Source organism: Calidris pugnax, unplaced genomic scaffold, assembly GCF_001431845.1.
Source record: "Calidris pugnax isolate Ruff unplaced genomic scaffold, ASM143184v1 scaffold156, whole genome shotgun sequence".
Lineage (NCBI taxonomy): Eukaryota > Metazoa > Chordata > Aves > Charadriiformes > Scolopacidae > Calidris > Calidris pugnax.
This window is the reverse complement of record NW_015090889.1, coordinates 783,300-806,893: the sequence shown is the minus strand read 5'-3', so window position 1 is coordinate 806,893 and position 23,594 is coordinate 783,300. Positions and strand designations below refer to the sequence as shown.

Genomic DNA, 23,594 nt, shown 5'->3' with positions numbered 1-23,594 from the left:
TATTTGAACCCCCCCCCCCCCAAAAAAAAATTATAATACAATTTTGGAAGTGCTTGAGGTAATCACTCCCTTTCCTTTGCTCTGGGTGCCTTTCACTGAGCATTTTTTGTGTCCTATGATTCTCTTGTAGATCGGTTCTGAGAAGGTATTGAAAATAAGTGACTGCATTCCTGATGCGCTGGCAGTGGACAATAAGGCTGAAGCCCAGAACTTCCACCCATGGAGCCAGTTGTCTTCAACGTCAACAGCAGATCAGAGCGATGATGACAATTCTTCCTGGATTTACCCCACCGACCACGAAGAGAGAGACCCTGCACCCACACCGACACCTCAGACTCACACTTGGTTTGAAAATTTTGCTTATTCTTCTCATCTTGCAGTTGAATCCAATGTCTGTCAAACACCAGAGACACGAGCAGGAAGCAAACCGGACCCATCAGTGGTGCTGTACCAGCCACAATACTACTTTGATATTTTAAATGGAGGTGCTGGCTCAAGCCCCAGAGACACAGCTGGCAGAAAGACCAGTCTGAGGTACGTTTCACAGACAGCTGTGCACTGCCTGGGGAGGAGGCTTTGATCTGCTCCCCTCCATGGAGGCCATCTGGGCTTTGGTTACACAACAACACAAGTAAGAATTTCTAAAACCACAACAAATTCTCCTTTTGATGAAGGCTTTCACAAACCCAACTGCCCTACTTCTGGTAGGGCTTCTGCAAAGCTCTTGCTCCAGGACTAGTTTAAACACACTGATTTGTGCACAGCAGTGATGTGCACTGTGGTTTCGTCACAGGTTACAGGCACCACGTTAGACTTACAGGCTGTTATGTGGCCCTTTAAAATCCCAAACGAAATCCTCTTAACTAAACAAAGAAATGAGGGGAGCTAAGTGGGAAGGAGCTGTTTTTCCAGCAGGACAGGTGTTTGCAGAGGTGTTGCCATGGCGCTGCCTCTCTACTTGTGCACAGCCAACCCCTGCACTTACAGCAAGCCCCAAACAACAGGTGAGCAGACACGTTTGTGATGAATATAATGTTTCAGCTGCACATTGTATAGGTCTTCCAACACCATATTTGAATGTATTTAAAAAAAAAAAAAACACCAACAAACTATTGTTTTTTGCATCCTTACAGTAGGCAGGCATGAATCTGATCTTCCATTTTGATTTTAAAAAATTTTGGTACATTGGTAATGAAGCAGAATAGTTGGAATTATATCCTTAGTGCCCAGGGAACCCTTTAGTTTTGCCCAATGGTGATGCTGTCTGGAATCCTTAGGAAATAAAAGAATTTGACTTAAGAGCACAGAATAAGCTGTGCTCAAAAGGGAAAGAAAACGTTTTTTACAATTTGATCTTCAGCTCATTTGTTAAAAGGCAGCTACTTGTCTTCCCTATGCCTAGCTACCCCGTCACCCTTCATAAAAACCAAGCAGCTGCAGCCAGGGCTTTGATACTGAACCACATCCAGGTTTTATGCTGTTGCTTCAAGATCTTGCAACAGGAAGACCAAGGAGACCGTAAGTAGCTGGAACAAGCTTGGCTGGAACAAGCACTGACTGCCAACAGGGAGGAGCTTTTGGGGCAGGGATGGTGAGGTGGTCACCAGGGCTCGGGGCTCAGCACAGAAGGCGCTGTGCCCACACACAGCTTGTGCACAGATTCACCTGAGAAGTAGAAAAACAAGTACGGTGTGGTCCTTGCTTCCGGCCTTCAGACAGCGGGGCAAGGACACGGGGCTGGTCATACCCAGCTGAACTGCAGTTGGGCAGAGAAGATGGAAGGGAGGAGGCTGTTACTGGATGGAGACATCGCAGAGAAACTTCAGGCTCCCTTTGTGTTACCCTCCTTGGAGTTACTGTGAATTTCAAAAGTTTGATAGCACAGCATCTTTACAACTTAGCTCATTTCCTTCTCTAAAGTGTTTCATCACAGCGTATGTACTTGTGCAGTTTTGCTGGGAAAAAAGAAACTAAGCAGAAGGGAGCTCTTTTGCCACTACCAAAATACAACTTCCTACCAGTGCATTTCGAAAAAGGACTGTTTACAAAGATTTGGAAGGTACCCTAAGTCAAACCTAAGGAATTATGATAGAGGAGTCAGCCAAAAAAGTCAGATGACCCCACTCAACATTTTACATCTCAGCAGGCTGCAGTTCCTCCTGCCAGAGCCCAGCACAAAGAGAGGGCAAACTCCTGCTTTTGAGAAGGCTGCGGCCACTGGAGCTGGGCTGCAGGAGGCCAACCCCGGGGGCAGGTGGGGGTGATAGGCCCCACTGTGTCCTTCCTGGTGGTGGGGCAGGACACCTTGGCCTGTCCCGTTCCTGGTCTCTCCTGGGAGACCCTGCACTGAGGAAGCTTCACTGTCTGGAAGCCAGGACGCTCCTATGGCTCTTGTCCACAGACCCTTCTGCTGGCTGGGACTGGGGAGGGTGGGGGGTCAGAAAACCACCTGAGCCCAAAAGCACAGAAACAGGGGATAATGCCTTCGTGCCGGTTAAAGGCACAGCACAGGCATCACAACTAGAAATAAAGATAAGTATTTTTATGTGGGTGAGGAGGCATGTGTAATTTTTATATATTTTTTTAAGACATCTGTCTGGTATTAAAGTTTGAATGAGTTCAAAACTGTAAACTTCTGTCATTATTGTTGTTTATAATTCAACTTTCACAGCTGTTGTTGAAATCCTAACTCTTAAACCATCACATAATGGAAAAACATCAATTCTCAGTATCAGTACGCTACATTTTTAAAATAAAAATGGTGTACAAACGATTAAAGAGTGCCCTTCTATCGCTGTAAGACATCTTACAAACCAGTAATGTAAAATACATCTTTGACCAAAAAAATGTTTATTTGGAAAGCTTCAGGTTGCTCTAGTTAATTAGTAACTTACGCATATAAATAAAATTCCAACCCACTTCTAGTGCTGAGAGATACATGAGACCAAAACAACTGTAAGAAGTTTAAGTACATTTTATTAACAATGCATCCCTTTGATAAGATTACGCTTCAGGAGGCTTTTAATGCCCATTGACATGAACTGTACACACTATACAAAAAAAAACCCAGAAAAAAAAAACGCCAAAAAAAAAAATCAAGGTGGGCAATACCATTTTGGGACAAGCCTCTGTTTAAATTATACACAGCTCAATGCAATATTCTTACAGAAAATATATAAATACTTTTTCTTTCTATGTTACAGGTATACAATATAAATCAATTTCAATGTCTGTTCAGTGACCTACAAACACTAGAACCTCCAAATATGTAGCAGCGTATTACTAAATAAAAAGAAAGACCACATGGGACAGGGAGAATTAGTCATGAGATTTGCCTTGATCCCCTCCCTCCTCAGAGTGATTAATTTAGATAATCTCTTGTAATGCAGTTTTAGGGATGCTGACAGCCCAGTATTGGAACAATTTTTCAGTTAAATCTACAAAATGTCCGCCTTTTATGCTCTTAGACGTTTCCTATTGTGCTAAAACACCCTACTCAGTGGCAAAATGGCATGTTACTCTTTTTGGCATAAATTACATTTCTCAAACAAAATAGTGTATTTTACAAAGCAACTCAAGCAAAATGTGCAATTTCTGCATGCTGTGGCATTGCTACCTATCTATGTTACAAAAATAGACCAAAGAAAATCCACATTCTTTACTGAACACACAAATCTGTTGAAAGCAAAACTATCCAGGGAAGCAGAATGAGTTAAACCAAACCCAAGGAGATGGGAGGCTTCTAGCAAAATACAAACATGGTTTCCAGCATGTTCCCAAAGGTCTTTTACAGGTCTCAGATTTGACTCTGACCTAGTATACCTTTAATAAGCACATGATAACAGAAGTGTAACTTAAAAAAAACAAGCTATGGGTCCTGCTTTCAACTGGCTCCAGTGAAGCCCCAAGTACCAGGACTCCTGTGCTGCCCTGCCAGGAGGCAAGCAGAAGCCTCAGAGATGCTTCGAAGCCCAGCAGGAATCCTTCTGGTGCTGCCACTCAGCCTGAGCTCGGGCTCACTTACAAGGCAACACCAGTTTGCTGCAGTCCAAAAAGCCACGCACCAAGTCCAGGACACAGACTAAGTAGAAGAAACAACAACTCTTTCACCTCTCAGGAGGCTTTGATTACTGCCAAGCTCTCCAACAGCTGCCTTTCTCTTCAGGCACCCAGTAAAGGTGCTGTATGGTTTTTTTTCCAATCTCTCATTGCCAATTACAACTCCTGTTCAAAACCACTACGTGTTTCAAAACAAGATGATGAAAAGATGAGGAGGATTCTCACTGCTGCCTCTTTAAATGTTTAGGAGGGCAGCTAACCTCAGCATGCCCAGCCACTGTGCCCTACTCTACCAAATGCTTCTGGACTTCACTGCATCTTGGGGAAAAACAGACCCCAGTAAGAGGACATTTAGGGTACGTGTGTCAGGTCAAATTAAGAGCTGCCAGATGACAAAAAGTGACTGTTTCAAATACAGGATGCCAAGGGCCCAACGTACAGGTCAGGCACCTTGAAGCCTGACCATCTCCAGCTCCAAGGCAGCTGGGAGGACTCAGCATCTCCCCACCCAGAGGAGAGAGACCTGGAGGTGAAGAGGCAAACCCTTGCCCGCTGGCTGCAAAAGGAGACCGAAAATTAATCCAGCTGATGCAGCACACTAGATGTGACTGGTTTCACAGCTCCTTCCCACAGAGGCTGAGCAGGAGCTTCCTCTGCCACAGCAACCAGGCTGCATCGGTACAGAGTGTCAGTGACCTCTCCATGCTTCACCCCTTCCTCGACAGCGTCACCAACCCTTCGGACTGGCCACGTACAGAGAGGGTGGTCTGTCAGCGTCCCCTGCAAACCTGCCTCGGAGAAGCGGAGGGATGCTTTACTAGGGTTAATGTAAGCATGATTTTTATTTACTGCTGTTTTCTTTTGAAGTTTATTGCGAGACAAATAAAACCCCAAACTTTGAAAGGGATATTTTAAAACAGAAATCTACAGAATTAAAAATTCACAGTTTATAGCTAGGCCAATATCAAATTCCTTCAATAACAGTATCCCTTCATTTGCCAATTCAAATGAAACACTAATGTGAGCTTAATGTAAATATGTAAATTAACTCTAGAAATGTTGTATTATGTACAGTACAGACTTTACATCCTTGATGCATCCTTGTTGAAATCTACTGACACTCATACACTTTTAGAAAAAAAAAAATAATCACGTTTTACAACTGAATTTGCAGCCATAATTCATACGTCAAGCTTCTGTTGTCATGGATCCCCAAACAAGCGAGTACGTCAGAACATATAAGCATTTCAGGATGCAGATTGTTTCAAAAGTATATTGACATCGCTTTTGCTTACCTTTTTATAATCAGAGGCTTTCCTATGGCGCTTTCTACAATAAGTGCTATGGGTTAAACTGGTAACAAATGAACAAAGGTGGCTTTTTAAATACAGGTGATACAACTTGTTTATTTTGCTTAAACTGCAGAAAAATAACATGGAGTTGTTTGATATAACCCCATCTAGTTACTAAAACAAATCTCTTATACTCTAGCCTAACTGAGGTAGTGTTTGAAACTACTGTCTAAGATATGCTAGCCCCGTTTTTGGGAAAACTACATTATTTCCTTTGGAGTTTATACCACTATTTGGTCTACTGTGATTGACATTTTGGTTTTACAGAAGCGTTTATTTCTTATGACTAGAGAAGTCCAATAGTTACTGGTGTGGTATGTTTTCAGAGCATTTCAAACATGCCTTGACACTTAGAAATACTGTTTATGTCACTGACCACACAAGAGTTGAACGAGTTTCTTTTTGCTCTTTCTTTCAGTGGGAACTCATGAACAGATAATCTTAGAAACTAAATTTGACTATAAGCAGCAACTTACAATCTGCTTTACCGGAACCTGATGGTCTGCAGTGCATGAAAACTCAGTGAAGTGATAGCTGCAAAGCAGTGCTTATGTGGCAAGATGAAATTTCCAATAAGTACAAATAAATTCTACATTTCACTAGAGTTGTGTTTTACTGTTCACAGGACCACTTATGGAAATCCCCAGTAGCATAGCTAGTAAGAACAGAGTTATGAGCATCAGGATAAATTTCACTTATCTTAAGTATTAATCTGACAATTATAAAAAATGGTAAAAGTCAATGGATAAAAATACGTTCTACTTAGTACAGTCCAGCTGAATTATTCACCTATATCAAAATCAAAGGGTAATCCCTTCTATTACAGGCATTCTAACAAAGGTGGCCATGCTACTGTATGTACACATTTGCATATATTTATATTACCTTCGTATAAAGGCTTCTAAATCTTTAGATCCATGATAAAAGTGATGGGGATTCTTACTTTTTTTTTTTTAGGCTTGCACTCATTAATTTAGAAACCTCACTAGTAATGCGATAGAGGCAACTATTTCAGTCATTAACAGTCACTGTATTATTTAACTTTTGCACGTAGTCTTAAATACCAATATAAAGTTATAAGTACTGCTGCTCCACAATTTGGTACTTAAGGCTTTTCACTACAATTATTAGTACTGTCTGATGCTTGACCCATTGAATATTCAAATAAACCTTTGTTTTTATAAAAGGCTGTTTTCATGTAACTTGGAAACCACTTATTTCTTTTCACAAAAGCAGCAATGATTAAATGTCTTCAAGTTTAGTTTATGCAATATTTACTTATCGGATACAAATCATGCTTTTTAAAGGATTTTAGTTAAGAGTAAGACCAACATTTGTACTATATGAGCATGAGTGTAGGAACTGCAAACACATGCATATCATTCAGGGAAAACAATCTGATTTCAACATTTTATGTTTAAATGATTTGTTACTTTTAAAAATCAAACTGTAGTGAAAATCCTTAACTGGTTCAGATAAGGTACATCTACGTAAATGTAATGAAATTGGAGAGACTGCTAATAAAATGACTTAGAACTATAGCAACATTAAAATAACTTAAAGGAAACCTCAGATTCACAGAGGCTTTTCTTTCTGTCTGAAGTTACAAACCCCCAAGTAGTGTTATAAACAGTACAAAAAACCAACAGCGAAGGGCTGACATTAATCCCCTGGTATCCACATGTACAGTACAGCTCCCCACTGCTGGCCATGGAACGCACCCTCATCTCTCTGATTCCTGGTATCCAGGGATTAAAAAGCAAGGCATCGTTCTGCTTCACAATCGGCAGTCAATCAAAAAAGACGTCCTATTCGTTGTCCTATTTGTTTTAATTCATGGTAGAAAATGAAATGAAAACTTGTGGAGGTGTTCAGTGCTCGGCTCTTGCATATATGGGTAATTACTATTATTAAAACTATGGTAATGTTTAATAAATCCCCAAAGGGCTCAAAAGACTAGGGCAGTAATTGGTTGAGGAAGGAAAAGTTTTCAGTACAGTCTTCAGGTACCAGTAGCTTCTGGAACGGTCTAGAAGATGATGCTCCAAGCTTTTTATCCAGTCAGTCAGAGGTTGTCTGAGCATTTCAGAAAGTCTATAGGCAAAGCGCTGCGCGAGACAGAGGTCAGGACTCAGCCGACGCATCGATTACTGGCTGTTTGGTGGGTGTTGCTAAAATTGCCTCTGCTTCTTCATGCATCTAAAAAGAGTGAGACAGATGAAGTATTAGAGACCTTACTAGAGAAACATCATTAATGGTTTCCTTTAAGACATATCTGAAAGCATCTTTTAGTCAAAACAAGTAACCTGCCCCCAGCTGGCACATCTTGGTGTGTTCAACGCATTTGAACCCTCCACTTACTTGTAAGAACTGCACATCCTGAAACAGCTCCTGAATGAACCTTCGAGACGGGAGTCGAAACGTGCAATGTGCTAACAAGTAGGACACCTCGGAGTAAAGGCATATGTCATCAAATGCTTGGGGATACTTCTCCTTAATTCTGAAAAAACAGAAAAACCAAAATTTTCTAAATCTTGAACAGATTTCCATCATACTTTTTAAAAATGTTGAATTAGATTTTGATCGTCATCACTAAACAAAGCAGAACTCTTCAGTAATAGGCACAATAAATACTGGATCTGATGACAAGAAAATCAGGATGTTAATTTTGTACCAAACTGGAAGAAATACATATCAACAAGATGAAACAGAATATGTAACTTAACGTTGTACAGAAATGCTGAGATCACCTGATGTTAAAATAATAGATACAGAAAGAAAACCATTTATCATAAAATTGGCAGATACTTGTATGGTAGTAACAAAAAATATAGGAAACGTAGTTTAATTATCTGTAAGCATTTTTAAAACTGAGCATTTCTGCATTTTTTTTTAGCAATTGTATGTCAGCTTCCAATGTCATTAACCCAGAAACCTACAGGTTTTATTATAACATTTGGTCTCTGGATTTATATTCCTATATTTTAACATGATTTTTTCTATAAATTAATTCCAGTAGTTGTACTCTTGCTCAAAGCAGATGTGTGTTTCTCAAGAAGTTACTTTCAGTTTTTCATTCTGCTTACCTGATATATATTATTTGGAACAATTACTCAAAAAGAATTATTATTTCTTTTTTAAAGATGCAAGATAGAATGGGGTATGTAAAGAAATATCACTGCAGTTGAACTACTGATTTTATAAAGACTGAGGAAGGGTAAGGAATTAAAGACGGAGCAAAAACATAACAAGGAACATCTTTTGCTTAGCTTGTACATTACATTTAATCATTCTATCATATCTGCTGAACAATTTTTTAAGAAGTCAGAAGTAAGGTGAATCACTGTCCCAGAGATCTTAGACAACAGGTACAACTAAATGTTGCTAAAACTTTTGAGATATATTGAACTTACGTCAAGAGTCCAGTTTCGTGGCCCTTAGTTCCCACTGAACTACTCAAATTGATGACTAAACGTAAGACTTCCTTCCGCAGAAGTATTCTGCACACCGGCGTGTCATCTGGGATTGACTTTACTCCTGGAAAAACAAATTAAACAGTACGGAATTTAAACAGAATAGTCTTCAGCTGTGCTAATCATACACCATGTGAGTCTGTTTTAGCATTCCATAAACACCACATATGCATTTATGTATGTATTCTGAAGTACCAACAAATATTTCCCCTGAAATTAAAACCTAAATAAAATTTCCTATTTTCAGGAATTTTAACATACAAATATTTCAAAAAGGTAAACTCTTCCATAAATGGAAAAACCTGTAAGATCCAATTCAGCTCTGTCTCTACCACAAAATCATGCTGCAAACTGGGCAAGTGGTCACCTGGTCTCCTATCAGATGTTGGAGAAGTTAGCAACCAGCTACCTCATACAAAATTACGACTATCCAAAATGTAAAACACAAGCCTAAACATGAAATGTCTTTCTCTTTAGAGAAATTCAGTAATTTTTTTCTTTTTAAACTAACACTAGTGTGGAAAAAAAAAAGTAATCCGTTTGCTTGCAATGTTGGATACAGAACTATTGGATAACCTGCAGAAATGCTGCACAGCAAAAGGAGAAGAGTTTAAAAGTATGTTCTCCCATCTGCCATAACCATGGACAATGCAACTACTTTTCTGGGTAACAATTAAATCATCCAAAGGGGTTTTTTTGGTTGTTGTTTCTATTCTTGTTCTTTTGTCAGTTTTTGTTTGGTTTTGTTTTTTAAATAATGAGCATTACTGTCTGGCAGTGTGTAAAAATGAAATACTATTTTTCCACAACACATAAAAAACACTTTAAGAGTTTTAGTCTCTAATAATCATAATGCTTTCAAACTTACCTAGCACAAGCTCTGTACTCTTGGTGCTGCTAGCTGAACCATGGGATACCGCATCACTACAGCCTGAAATTCCAGAAAACTTGGAGGAATGCACATCTAAGTGATTGTGTATGGTCTGCCCACACCAGTCAGTATATGGAATGTCTGAAAAATCTGACACAAACGAAATGTTTCATCTTTGTTATTCACACTTTTCCTCACTTCAACTGCTTTTCTTGTGTTTCAACAATGGTAAGCACCAGCACACTAAGTACTGTGCATATAAACCAGCTGGAAACTAGATGTTGGATTTTGGACAAATCATACTTAAAATATCTAAAAATCACCTTTTTCAAATCTTAAGATACTAAAGTGAAAATTATAAACTCATTTATGGCTGGATTCGATGGGTGGACTGTTCAGTGGATAAGGAACTGGCTAGATGGTCGCATCCAGAGGGTGGTACTCAATGGCTCAAAGTCCAGATGGAGAGCAGTGACAAGTGGTGTTCCTCAAGGGTCCGTGCTGGGGCCAATACTGTTTTACATTTTTATCAATGATATAGACAGGGGGATTAAAGGCACCGTCAGCAAGTTTGCGGATGACACCAAGCTGTGTGGTGTTGTCGATACACCAGAGGGATGGGATGTCATCCAGAAGGACCTGGACAGGCTGGAGAGGTGGGCCCAGGTGAACCTCATGAGGTTCAACAAGAGCAAATGCAGGGTTCTGCACCTGGGCCGGAACAATCCTCGCCACCAATACAAACTAGGGGGTGAGGTGTTGGAAAGCAGCCCTGAGGAAAGGGACTTGGGGGTGCTGGTGGACGAGAAGCTGGACATGAGCAGGCAGTGTGCATTTGCAGCCCAGAAGGCCAATCACATCCTGGGCTGCATCAAAAGAAGTGTTGCCAGCAGGTCCAGAGAGGTGATTCTGCCACTTTACTCTGCTCTGGTCTGTACTCTGCACTCACCTGGAGTATTGTGTGCAGGTCTGGAGCCCTCAATATAAGGACATGGACCTGATGGAGCAGGTCCAGAGGAGGGCCACGAGGATGATCAGGGGGATGGAGCACCTCTGCTACAAGGACAGGCTGAGGGAGCTGGGGTTGTTCAGCCTGAAGAAGAGGAGGCTCCGGGGAGACCTAATAGCAGCCTTCCAGTACTTGAGGGGGCCTACAGGAGAGCTGGGGAGAGTCTGTTTACAAAGGCCTGCAGTGACAGGATGAGGGGCAATGGCTTCAAGCTGGAGGGGAACAGATTTAGACTGGAGATTAGGAGAGGGTTCTTCACTGTGAGGGTGGTGGAGCACTGGAACAGGTTGCCCAGGGAGGTGGTTGAGGCCCCTTCCCTGGAGATATTCAAGGTGAGGCTCGACGAGGCCCTGGGCAACCTGGTCTAGTTGGGGGTGTCCCTGCTGACTGCGGGGAGGTCGGACTAGATGACCTTGGGAGGTCCCTTCCGGCCTGGACCATTCTATGATTCTATGATTTAGACAGTGATGGCAACAAAAAAACCTGTAATCACACAGAGAGCTCTTATTGGTAGGTATGTACTCTATTTTACGGAACACAACAAAGATGCTCTTGCATATGCACAGATTTTTTTGCTCACACAATTATCACAGGTGTTGCAGAAAGGGCTCTGACTTCATTAACAGAAAGATATGACAAATAAGATTTTTCTTGGAGGTTTCACTAGTCACAGCCTTCAGCATTTTGAATGTAAAAACATGAATATAAAATCCAAGCTTTTAATGGTTGCACAGTTAATAGAAACACAGAAAACCATAGGTCTGAAGGGACTTTCGGAGATCACCCTTGCTCAGAGAAGCGTTCACCTCAAAATGAGATGAGGTTACGCTGTAAAGAGTTTCCCCTTATGTTCAAATGGAATTTATTTCTATTCCTACAACATATGTTGGCGGCCTCCTGTCCCTTGGCTTTATGCCTCTGACAAAAGCCTGTGTCTGCTGCACTTATAACACCCTTATGCTTATTTGAAGACTACAACTGGGATTTTATTTGCCACCCCTTCTCAATACCAAACTCAAGCTCAAACTCAGCTCTCTTGGCCATTCCTCACATTTTGTCCATCATCCTCCTCGCCAACAGTACTATTTATGTGTTACTACCTGAACATGTAACACCATTGTATAACAGTGAGGATTCCTACTAAGCATCCACTACTGGATTATCTTTTTATAACAGACATTGCAGAAAGGCATGCAATTGCAAGCTCTGGTGAGGAGGTCAGGAAAAAATAATTCTGACCTGAATCTCAAAATACGAAGATAGATAACTAAATACCAGAAATTACAGCTCAACTTCAGACTCTGCAGATTTCTTTAATTTTGTTTTATGGTATAGACTTGAAGTCAGACTTCTAATTGGTTTGACAGCAAATATCATTTTTCAGGACATGGATTTTAAGTACTAAATAAGGCTTCAAATTTTGTATTTTGCTAAGCTCTTAGAAATATTTAAAAAAAACATGCAGGCACCTAGTCACACTACCACCACTAGAAATCAAAAAGATGGAAATAACCATAGAAATACCACTGGTTCCACAGTGAGGTCATTAAGGAGAATTAATTTCAAGGTCAACAGTCAGTGATGAAAAAGCCTTACGGATCAATCAATTTTGAAGACGAACAAAACTCATTATTTTCATTCAGTTTTATCACCCTTCCCCACACAGAACACTAACCTGCACGACTATACGAAGAATTCACTTTGTTGTTAGGCTGATAACCCAGTATTTGAATGCAGACACAGTAAAGGCAGTTCTCATCTGTGTGCTCCTGTAGCCCCGTATCCTCTGTGTTTTCTAAAAACTGAGAGGCATCTGAACGGCTGGTATTCATTATTTCTGTGAGACTGATCTGCTGTCGGAGCATCTGAAAAGGGCTTTTGACAACATCACTTGTACCTGATGGAAGACCTGTAGATAAGCAATTAGACATCAGAAAAAAAAACAACAAAATAAAACCAAGCAACCAACATTATTGCAACTAGATTTCCCCTGTCAAGGCTGGGAAAGTAGTGTGTGTGAAGATCTAGAAACTTTTTCTTGAGGGGTTAAGCTCCCAAGATTGTTAGTATTTGGGAAACAGCACATTTTAGTCCCAGCTTATCATATACAATAAAACATTGCAAAGGACAGAACTCGATCTCTAAACACACATACTGTAAGAGGACTGGTAAATCCTGACATTATATCAACATTAGTAACAGTAATAGCCACACAACACTAATATATTACAAATTTTCATAGTATCAAACAAAATTAGTACAACAATATACCAGATGTTTAAATGACACATGCACCAATGAACACAGAAACACAATTTAAAAAACCCCTATGACTTAGTGCCTGAAATAGGAATAAACTAGAGTTGACAATACAGCAATAAGCCAAAGATGCTTTAGTGACATGCTCTTCCCTACGTGGAACATATCAACAAACAGAATTTTGAGCAGGAGTTATTTAGACAGAAATTTAGCAACTTCAGAAACAGTTTCAGGGAAATCAGCTTTATATACTACATTACCACCACAAAAGAAGGAAAAAATAAAATCACTAAGGTGTGTGTCTTTGGATGTTCAAAGTGCTTTTAATAACGTTGCAGTTAACCGGGAGGCAAGACAACAGCTACCCCATACTGCTTCAGGGCCAGCTCCAGGGCTTCCTTTTCAGTCGACATACTGAAAAGACACATATTGGTGCCCCACAGATTTCTGACTACTCTGGAGTAAAAAAAGAAGTGCTCTCTCTTGTACCACGTCCCACCACAACCACTGATCAACTGTCGCAGAAACACCACAGAAAGATAAAATTTACTCTCTGAAATACATACCTAACACCTTTATAGTTTCCTATAAATTCATGTGTAATCAAAGGGAAGTCAAAATGTGTATGTGGCAAACGTACACTATTTCAGCTAAAGTGTAGTGATACTGCATTTAAGAAAGTAATAATCTGGCTTTGATTAGAATAAGCTTGTATTACAACCAAAGATATGTATGTAGGCCTTCCTCCTTTGCTTATTAAAGTAAAACCACACTTACGTTGCTTCAAACCAACAACACATTCTCCAACTAAACAGAACAGGGAATTAAGGGCTACCCTCAATCCAGAACACAGGTCTCAAAACTGAACAGCCAGAAATACGCCTTTTCTGTACAGAAAACTCAACAACTAAACTAAGACCACCCCACCTCACCCTGCCCTCAGTGTACAAATAAACAACAGAAAGGTACAGGAGAGGAACAAAACCAGTACCTCCTGCATCAGGTACGAAGACCCTAGCTCCACGGTCATCAAATGGAGGTGTCGTTTTCTTCTGGAAATACGGAGTTTCCTTTACCTGGAATATTCATGTGAAAATTAAACTTAGCATAGATGAGATCATATACAAAGGAAAAACAGATTTCATGAGGAAATAAAATGTCCTTTTTTTACTTTAGGAAAAAGATCTAATTAGAAGAAGAAATTAAAAATGGGTCAGTACTAAAGGAAAGCCAATGAGAAAAACATACATTTGTAAATGAACATTTCTTAAGCAAGGCTCGTGAACAGTCAGTCAATGTTGAAATATAGTGGTGACAGGCTGTAAGGAAATCAGTGACCTGGAAGTGATTATTAATGATCTATCTGTCCATGATTGCTCTACACCACTGGAACTCAGAAGAGCAGTGCCATAACACCCAGGACATCTGTAATGTTGCCTGTAAGATGTAGAGTCAAGATGTGTTTTAACGCTACAAAAAGAGTTGAGAGAAGGAATGAGGCAATATAAATACAGCAAAAGACTCAAAAGGAGAAAGAAAAAGTAGCCATTTCACAATGAGGAAGTAGAACCAAGTATGATGAAAAATTTTGCCTTTGCTCTAGCTTTAGTAATTTTTTGAGATTAGTAAGAAAGTAATTTAGGTTTGAAAGGCAAAGACTAAGTAAACTGAAGATAAGAAAGCCACTGATTTACATTTGATATAGACCATGTCCTGTTTTTGATAATTAAGTAATGATATTAAACCCTGTGATACATCAGTATGTTAGAGAGGAATGTGTTTTAATGAAGCAGAAGGAGGAAGGCAATTGATAAAACACTTAAATATACACATCTGTGAGGTTAAACAAAGACAATATAACTTAATGCTATGACAATATATATGCAAATAAAGTAATATTTAATCCTGGTAGCAGGAAATTAACTCTGTGATTATGCACAAATGACCAATGAACATATCAACTAGTTGGCTAATAAGGTATTAACAAATGTCCACAGACTATGCTAGCTTTAGCAGAAAACGTAGCTGCCAACTAGAAATCTTATGACAGCATATTTATGCTGCTACCACTGTTTAACACTCTTCTAGCCTGGGTCATTATTTGCCTAATAATACAAAACAGACAAGCATTTCTCTGTGAACAGGGTTAAAAAAGAAACTCTTGTTCTCCAAAATGCATTCCTTGAAAGTACTACAACCTTTTTTCCTCATGTCTCTAGATGGAATATATACTGATGGACATGCAATAGTTGACTACCTTTCAGTATGAAAATGCAAATGAACCAATTCAGTTATCACATACATACCTGAAATATTTCATTGATATCCACTGGGAGAGCAAGGCCAATGTAATCATCAGAGCTACCATATGTAGCATTAGAAACCATGGAGCGAACAGAGGAGGATCGCTGAAGTGTGTTTTGGTTAATGGGACTTAATAAATCTTCTTTATCTAATGAAGCATAACTTAAAGCTTTCATGAACCTGTAACATTGAAATAATAAGTCACAATCTTGGTAAACTTCTCATTCTGGGAAGGTTCAGATTGGATATTAGGAAGAATTTCTTCACTGACAGGGTTAGCAACCGTTGGAACAGGCTGCCCAGGGAAGTGGCGGAGTCACCATCCCTGGAGGTACTTAATAGACAGGCAGACGTGGTGCTGAGGGAAATGATTCAGCGTTGGACTCGGCAGTATTTGATTGGTTAACTGTTGGACTTGGCAGTATTTGATTGGTTAACTGTTGGACTCTATGACCTTAAAATTGTCTTTTCCAGCCTAAATGGTTCTACAATTCTAAACCCCAAAAAGTTACCAATTGCATTAGTTATCTGATAATAAAGCATTATATAATTACTTCCAACATGAAATTAAACATAGAAGTATTAATCGTAAATGTTTGTCCCTGCTTTTCCTGGAAAAGCTAACATCAGTTAAGGACAATATTTAGCTGGAAGTAGTAACATACTCTGAAATTAAAAGGACCAGAATTATTTGGTGTAGACATCCAGCTGTAACCAGTAAGAAAAACACATACACTGGTTACATCATAGTCTTTCCAATCAATTATATTAGTAACCAACACAATCTGACAACATCTTTAATATGTATGTTTGCAATTTTTTAACCTTCTCAGAGACAGGGGCACTCCAGCCACTTCAGTTCAATGTTAAACAGGTCAGATCAAATTGTTGAGCCTAACCACTGACATAAGAGATCACAAACAGCTAAGCACCAGAGATACTGACTGTTAAAATTACATTACATGCAGAGTCTCAGGATGAAAGTCTACTGCAGCAAGGCTGCTTTGCATATCAAGGACATCACCGAAAGCAATGGTGCAACATTACTACAGCCACAACAGAACCTGTACTGCCACTGAAATGGCACTGATTTGTTCCTGCATTAGCAGAGGAAGCCAGTGACAGAGCAGGAACAGCACTTCTGTTTTCCAGGATAGTGCTGCTTAACTACTGAATCATCTTTAAATTAATCAGCACACTCAGTCTAGTTCTAACTTAACTGAACAAGGGGAAAAACTTACCTTTTATTGGCACCTTTGCAGAATCACACAAATATATCAACAAATGAATGTTGCTTTTAGTCAGGACAAAAGCACACAATAACCAGGCACCACATACACTCTTACTGGGTCTGCAGAGTGCAGTTCAGGGACTGGACATTTGCTGTTCTGTGCTGTAAGCAGATGACTACTATATTGGTAGCTTCTGCCCTTTCTCTCATCTGAGAGAGGATGTTTGGTAGTAACAGAGATAGAAAGTGTCTTTTTGCTTTCAATAGTAATGTGAAAATCTAACGCACCTAACTAAAAGGAAAAATTTGGTAAAAGATTGTAAGAGAAAGTTGTTAAGCATTCACTGTAGCTGCTGGGAACAGTGTCAATGTCATGAGCTAGATATCTTATGTAACGAACCAATTAGTCTCCAGAACATCTAATATTACTCAAAAATAAAGAGGTGACACTGCCATCTAAAAATAAACGCTATGAGTAAAATCTTTGCTCTGTTGTAGGTAAGCAGCCAAACTGAGTCTCCTGCCAGTGGTACCAGTATCTCATCACTGGTTTCAATGCCTCAGTGAACACGAAAATAGCATATTGGCAGGAGACCCTGTCCTAAAACCTCACCAAGTGACATTGAGAAAACTCTATTCCGAAACATAGCTCTGACTACATGGGCAATTTTGTGTTATTGCAGCTTTAGGAATGCTAACAGTGTAACTGCATTTAAATATTAAAGAAGTTAACAGGAAGCAAATGTGATAAAAAGAAACATTTTCCTTTCTTACTAACAGCATTAAAGGGGCTAAGCATAGCTATGAAATCCAGCCTTCTCCAACAGCACTTACACAGTTGAGAATTCTCTTTCTATTACGTAATTCTCCTCGTATCGATACTGTTTTCAGTGAAGTTGTGAATCATCCTGCAACAACTGTCACTTTTTAAGTGGTAAAAAATATTAGAAAGAGACTTTTCTTACTTAATTGCTCTTACAGCTTTGAAGTAAGGAATGGGCACACAGCAACCTCTCTCTTACCGGCTTGGGGTGAGCCGAGAATCCAGGCTGCCAGACTTCATGGTGATAGTGTCAGTAAAGAGCACGTCCTTTGCTGGAGATGCCAGGGCTTCCGAGTGGGACAGTGAAGGATGCATCCTCTGCTGCTGCAGGCGTTTTAGTGTAGCGTAGCCAAAGGCATCTCGAGAACTTGTGTAGCTGAAGTTATAGTCAGCAAGACTTTTTATTGTAGCAAGAGAAGGAGCTTTAAGAGACTGGGCTCTCCGGGGAAGTGTGTGAGAAGACCCTGGTGGCACTAGGGACACCGAGTTGGATTTGGAGAGAGGCAGGTGGTTAGACTGTGGTGTTGAACAGTGGCTTGGTTTAACTGTTTTTGTGCTTACCACAGTACTCAAACTTCCACAGTCAGTATCTACATTTGTAGTGTCCACACCTACAGTCTCCCTTGAAGGGCTGGAGCTCATTGAGCTTATGCCACTTGTTGTGGTATCTGTATTAAAACTTAAGCTACGACTCTTGAAATGTGTTTGTGTAGTACCATCTCCTATTAGCCTTTCTCTGCTTGTGTTTTCCCGGTGAATTTCATTTCCAAGACCTTTTGGCAGCTTCAGATCATTTTCTCCAATACTCGGTGTACTATCAGTATCTTCCATGTGCTTACTTCCAACAAAAGAAGTTTCTAATCGTAAAGTCTGGATTTTAGGAACTCTGAAAACAGGGTTGAATTCTTCCCCAGAAGGAAAGTCTATGCTACCAGAAGGTTCTGTTACCGTACGATTTCGCCTCAGGCCTGATTTACTGTCAGATGATGTCAGCTTTCCTCCTTTGGGATCACTGCTACTTCTGTGTTTTTTATTAGGTAGAGTAAGAGAATTTAGAATGCGGTTTTTCACAAGTTTACTAGAAGCAAAAAAAGGAAAGGGACTACGGTCTTTGTCCTTTGAAGGTCTGTCGTAAAATATCTGTTCTGCATCTTCAGTAATATCTAGGAAGAATGTACTGGTGGAAGTACTACCAAAACGGTCATCCTCCATGATGAACATACCTGAAATTATATGAAACTTTGTCACTGAAAGCCGACATTTCTTCAAAGTGTATAAACTATGTCGCAAAAAAGTAAGCAATTCTACAGAAGCCAAAGTGGGAAACTATGTGATTCACTGCAATTTTAGTTCAACGTTTTTTCTGCAGAACTTAATAGTGTAAATTCAGTATTTTGAGAAGTACCTGAGCAGAAGGTCTTACTGCTTCGAAAGAAAAGCCACACTATCTTATTTCAGTGCAAATACCCAGCTACTAGGATTACAACTGATGTGTTCCTTTAAAGATATCTAAATATGGTATGCTTCTGCATTTAAATTCAAATATCTTTAACAAAATTAAAATGTATTAGATACTCAAAATACACAAGACTTTAAATACAGCAATAATCTGTGAGTGTGTATATACACACAGAATATACATATTTATATTCTAGAATATGTCTTTGAGGACAACCAAATAAAGTGTATCTTTATACCTAAGCACGAAGATTTCTGCAGGGTATTACAAGCTGCTATGACTTGACATAAAAACTAGTAACTTACCCCACTGTTAAAATTTCTTACTTCTACACCAAATGTAAACCTCAGACACTGTTCTCTTCCCTCTGACCTGTCTACATCTCTCTGAACGGATATAACTGTCCCCTTGCTTGCACTCTTCTTTCTTGCAATAGCAACTTTACACCGTTTGTCTGAACCTCGCCCTGCCAAAATGTTGGTAAGAACACCAAAATGCCGTTTTGCGGTGGGTTTGGGGTTTTTTTGGTTGGTTTGTTTCGTTGTTGTTACTTACTTGAAGGAGCAGATTCGCTTTCACTGTTATGCCTAGAACTAGTGGACTCAGAGTTCAAGCTAAGAGTACTGGGTATAGAAGAAAGTTCATTGCAGAGCTGCTCCATGTCATCAGGCACCACCGGCCAAGGCTGTCTACGACTGTGTCTCACTGCATCCCAGTTGTGATGCTTCAAAATGTCACATCCTTGTTTAGTTTTGGCTATTAGACCAAGCACGTAGACACAGGTTCTGTATTTAATGTATATATAGAAAAAAGAGCAACAATAATAGCATCTAATTTTACTAAACTTATTTCTCTTTTGAAAGGAAACAGTTTCAAAATAATTCAGCAGAAACTTCACAAAACTGCCAAATAGCTTTTTGTTAATTTTTATGTGTAAATCAATGGAAGCTCAAGAAACACACTAAAATATCTGAGATACGCTATTCAAAAATAATAAAAAAATACAAGAGCCTGATAACAGAGTAGAAAAATACCTTTTTTCTTCAAAGGAAAAAAAAAGGACAAATAACTCAGTAGCAGTATCAGGCTAAAGACCATCTATTTATACTTTTAAAGACTTAGAAAATATATGAAAAAAATGATGGAATAATAAATTGATTCCAGAGATACAAGTAGCAAATATTATTGTTTTTTTAAAAAGCAGAAAAGTAGTATGTATCTTTTTTCATAGGTTTCACTTGCTTACTGCATGTTCTTTCAGGCTTGTTATGCAGTTCTGTGATTGTATAGGACTGAGATTGATACTCAGTCATCAATGATCTTTAACAACTGATTTCCAAGTAAGTGCAAAAAACCATTCCCGTAAATTAGATAAGACTATTTGAAAACCTGTGACAACTACCATCTGTAGATTTTACATATAAATCAGATACACATACCCTCTAACAGAGAGAACCTCACAATGTTGAGCAAGTGCCATTATATCAGGAATTACATTCTCCTCTTGAAGCAAGTTAAGACCCCAATTTGATGATCCAATATTGCCCTGGAAAAAAAGTTTGTCAAGTAAGTTAAGTTTTAATTTTGATGTGATCTGCAGCACCAACTGTAAACCTTTTGACTTTTTTGTTTTTTAGTAATTTCAAGGTACATCTTCTCAAAGCAATTAGAGATTTGATCATCCTTTCCGACATTTTCTAGTTGTGGAAACCCCAAATTTTTGGCTCACTATGCATAATACGTAAAACTGCTCACAGTTAACTACTGTCTATTCCTCACTGTAGCATTTCTACTACAGCCAGCAGTGCCACCTCAGTTTACTCATTCTACATTCCCCTTACACAGGCATTTTATCACATACCTACAACATCTTTCAGTAACAGTCACCTTGGACAAATGTTCCAAAATAAACTTTGGGGAAGACAAGAAAGGAGCAAGCAGTTGAGTTGGCAAAGCAAATTTAGAAGTGTAGGTTAGACAGCCACAGACACTAGGTGTTTGCCTATTCAGGGGCACCAGGGGTCTTGTAACCATACATGTTCACACACATCAATAGGGGCAGCCAACTTTCTTCTAGAAACACTGCATTTTGGACCACTGCAGTAAATACATTAGAAGCAGACCACAGCAAGTTGTAACTACTGGCTCTGTACTTATAATATTTTTGCTACATGTGGCAAGCCGTTATTTTTATTTGTTAAAAAAGAAAAGAGACAAAGTGACTATTAAAAAACTCAGAACAAAAAAGATGCAGTGAACCATTTTCAACTGCAAGTCCAGTTAGGATACAGAACACCAACTTGGAAAAATCACAGACATTTTATGACAAAAACCCTAATTAATGATTTTATGGGATTTTGCATAGTTATTTCAGAAACAAGAGTCATAACAGAACTCAAACAACTGCAAAAATTTTGTAAATCTATTACTAACCAAGGCCCAAAGGGCTGCTTTCAGCTGCTTAATTCCTTCCCATTTATCCAGCATTGGGGAACGAACAGTGTAACTCAGATCTGTAACAATACTCTGAAGGAGAAAAACAAGAAAAAAAGACAACCTCAGTTGAAAATAAAGAGGGGACCTCCATCAAACAGGTTCTCTTGCATTTTTAATAAACGGTAAAGCACTAATTTGAAGTATGCACCCTAAAATGAGCAGTGATACATCTGGAATAAGCATGAATTAACAGCAGGGGCGATGCACTGATTACCTCAAGTTAATTCAGATTTTATAAAGGTAACAGATTAACCAGACTAACACAGTGCAAATTATAAGATGTCTCTTGAACCCTTCAACTATCATATTCAATTCATTACATGATCTTGCAAACCCACATTTAAAGTGAATTCATCCAGCAACTATGAACTGACTTAGGGTTTATTTTCTTAACTTTTCAGGATATTAGAAAGAAGATTTTACCCCCTAATCTCCACATTTTTGTATGCATAAAAGGATAGGCAGAGTTTTACTTGTCAATATACAATTCACTCAGACTGAAAAATTATTTCTATTAGTGAGTTGTTTTCGATTCTAAGATATTGCTAGCCATTTTATGAAAAATGGTGCCAGGTATTTCTCTGATATTTCAGTGTCATGAAAGAGCTTCACATGAGACTAGATTGCAAAGACTGTCTCTACGTGTTTTTTGCCCTATATAACTTCAGACTTTTATAATCAAGTTACTTTGCAATGACTGTTTAAATGTCATTTCTTTTAAAACAAATTTTAAAAGGCTTACAAGTAATCTTTAAAATCTTTCAAATTATTAATAGTTATTATCCTCACCTGAGACTCCAATAAATGGCAGCCCGTTTTATGGTGCACCAGTTGGCCATAAAGGTGAACTGGCAGGTAGACGTGTGGTCGCTGTAATCTGGCAGAAAGAGAAATCATATGCTTTCCCAGCAATTTTGACTGTTTTAAAAAATAAATTACACTGCAGTGTAATCCAAGGAGTTACTCTTAAGTTTTTTCAGGCGAAAAGGATTCTTTTGAAGAATTTAGATTAAACTATAATACTTCAGTTGGAAGGGACCTACAACGATCATCTAGTCCAACTGCCTGACCAATTCAGGGCTAACCAAAAGTTACAGCATGTTATTGAGGCCATTGTCCAAATGCTTCTGAACACTGACAGGGTTGGGGCATCAACCACCTCTCTAGGAAGCCTGTTCCAGTGTGTGATCCCACTCTCAATAAAGAAATGCTTCCTAACGCCCAGTCTAAACCTCCCCTGGTGCAGCTTTGAACCATTCTCACTCATCCTGTCAGTGGTTACCAGGGAGAAGAGCTCAGCACCTCCCTCTCCACATCTCCTTCTCAGGAAGCTGTATAGAGAGAAACAAGGTCACCCCGCAGCCTCCTTTTCTCCAAACTAGACAAGCCCAGGGTCCTCAGCTGCTCCTCACAGGACATTCCTTCCAGCCCTCTCACCAGCTTTGCTGCCCTCCTCTGGTCACACTCAAGTTCCTCTACATCCTTAAATGGTGGGGCCTAGAACTGCACACAGTGCTCAAGATGGGGCCACACAAATGCTGAACACAGTGGGACAGTCCCCTTTTTTGACTGGCTGGTTGTGCTGTGCTTTGTGCACTCCAGGATGGGGTTTTCCCTCTTAGCTGCCAAGGCTCACAGGTGACTCACAGGTACCTGCTGCCCACCAGCATCCTCAGATCCCTTCCCGCAGGGCTTCTCTCCAGCTGCTCCTCTCCTAATTTACACTTGTGCCCAGCATTACTCTGTCCCAGGTGCAGAATCTGGTATTTGGACTTGTTGAATTTCATTCCATTAATCACTGTCCAATTCTCCAATCTATCTAGGTCCCTCCACAAAGCCTCCTGCCCCTCAAGAGTCAACAGCAGTTCCCAGTATGGTATCACCAGCAAACTTGCCAACAGCGCATTCAACTCTTGCACAAGATGATTGATAAATATATTGAACAGAACTGGCCCTAGAATTTATCCCTGAGGAACACCACTGGTGACCGGTCGCCACATGTAGCCCCATTCACTACAACCCTTTGAGTCCTGTCCTTCAGCCAGTTCTTCACCTAGTGCACCGTGAACCTGCTTATCCCACAGCTAGACAACTTTTCCAGAAGGATGCTGTGAGGGACCAGAAAAAACTACATCCACCACCTTCCACTTCCTTTCATCCACTAGATGAATGACCTTTTCATAGGATCATAGAATGATTTGGTTGGAAGGGACCTTAAAGATCACCTAGTTCCAACCCCCTCTCTGCCCCCCTGTCAT

The 23,594-nt window shown here is 39.6% G+C and overlaps 2 protein-coding genes across 4 annotated transcripts in view; one reads left to right on the top strand and one right to left on the bottom strand.

Moving 5' to 3' along the window:
* The window catches only part of OSMR (oncostatin M receptor), a 31,125-nt gene extending 28,352 nt beyond the window's left edge, over positions 1 to 2,773 (top strand). For all 3 annotated transcript variants that reach the window (XM_014947597.1, XM_014947596.1, XM_014947598.1), the window contains one exon: positions 131 to 2,773. In XM_014947597.1, the coding sequence (XP_014803083.1) occupies positions 131 to 580 (450 nt within the window). In that variant the 3' untranslated portion in view covers positions 581 to 2,773. The remainder of the gene's footprint in view (positions 1 to 130) is intronic.
* A 186-nt stretch (positions 2,774 to 2,959) lies between these two features.
* The window catches only part of RICTOR (RPTOR independent companion of MTOR, complex 2), an 84,466-nt gene continuing 63,831 nt past the window's right edge, over positions 2,960 to 23,594 (bottom strand). Inside the window, exons 26-37 of the mRNA XM_014947595.1 lie at positions 22,126 to 22,213; positions 21,274 to 21,366; positions 20,280 to 20,386; positions 19,396 to 19,625; positions 17,581 to 18,604; positions 15,330 to 15,507; positions 14,015 to 14,099; positions 12,440 to 12,673; positions 9,753 to 9,905; positions 8,825 to 8,948; positions 7,773 to 7,911; positions 2,960 to 7,610 (exon numbers count right to left, since the gene is read on the bottom strand). Of these exons, the coding sequence (XP_014803081.1) occupies positions 7,536 to 7,610; positions 7,773 to 7,911; positions 8,825 to 8,948; positions 9,753 to 9,905; positions 12,440 to 12,673; positions 14,015 to 14,099; positions 15,330 to 15,507; positions 17,581 to 18,604; positions 19,396 to 19,625; positions 20,280 to 20,386; positions 21,274 to 21,366; positions 22,126 to 22,213 (2,530 nt within the window). The 3' untranslated portion in view covers positions 2,960 to 7,535. The remainder of the gene's footprint in view (positions 7,611 to 7,772; positions 7,912 to 8,824; positions 8,949 to 9,752; positions 9,906 to 12,439; positions 12,674 to 14,014; positions 14,100 to 15,329; positions 15,508 to 17,580; positions 18,605 to 19,395; positions 19,626 to 20,279; positions 20,387 to 21,273; positions 21,367 to 22,125; positions 22,214 to 23,594) is intronic.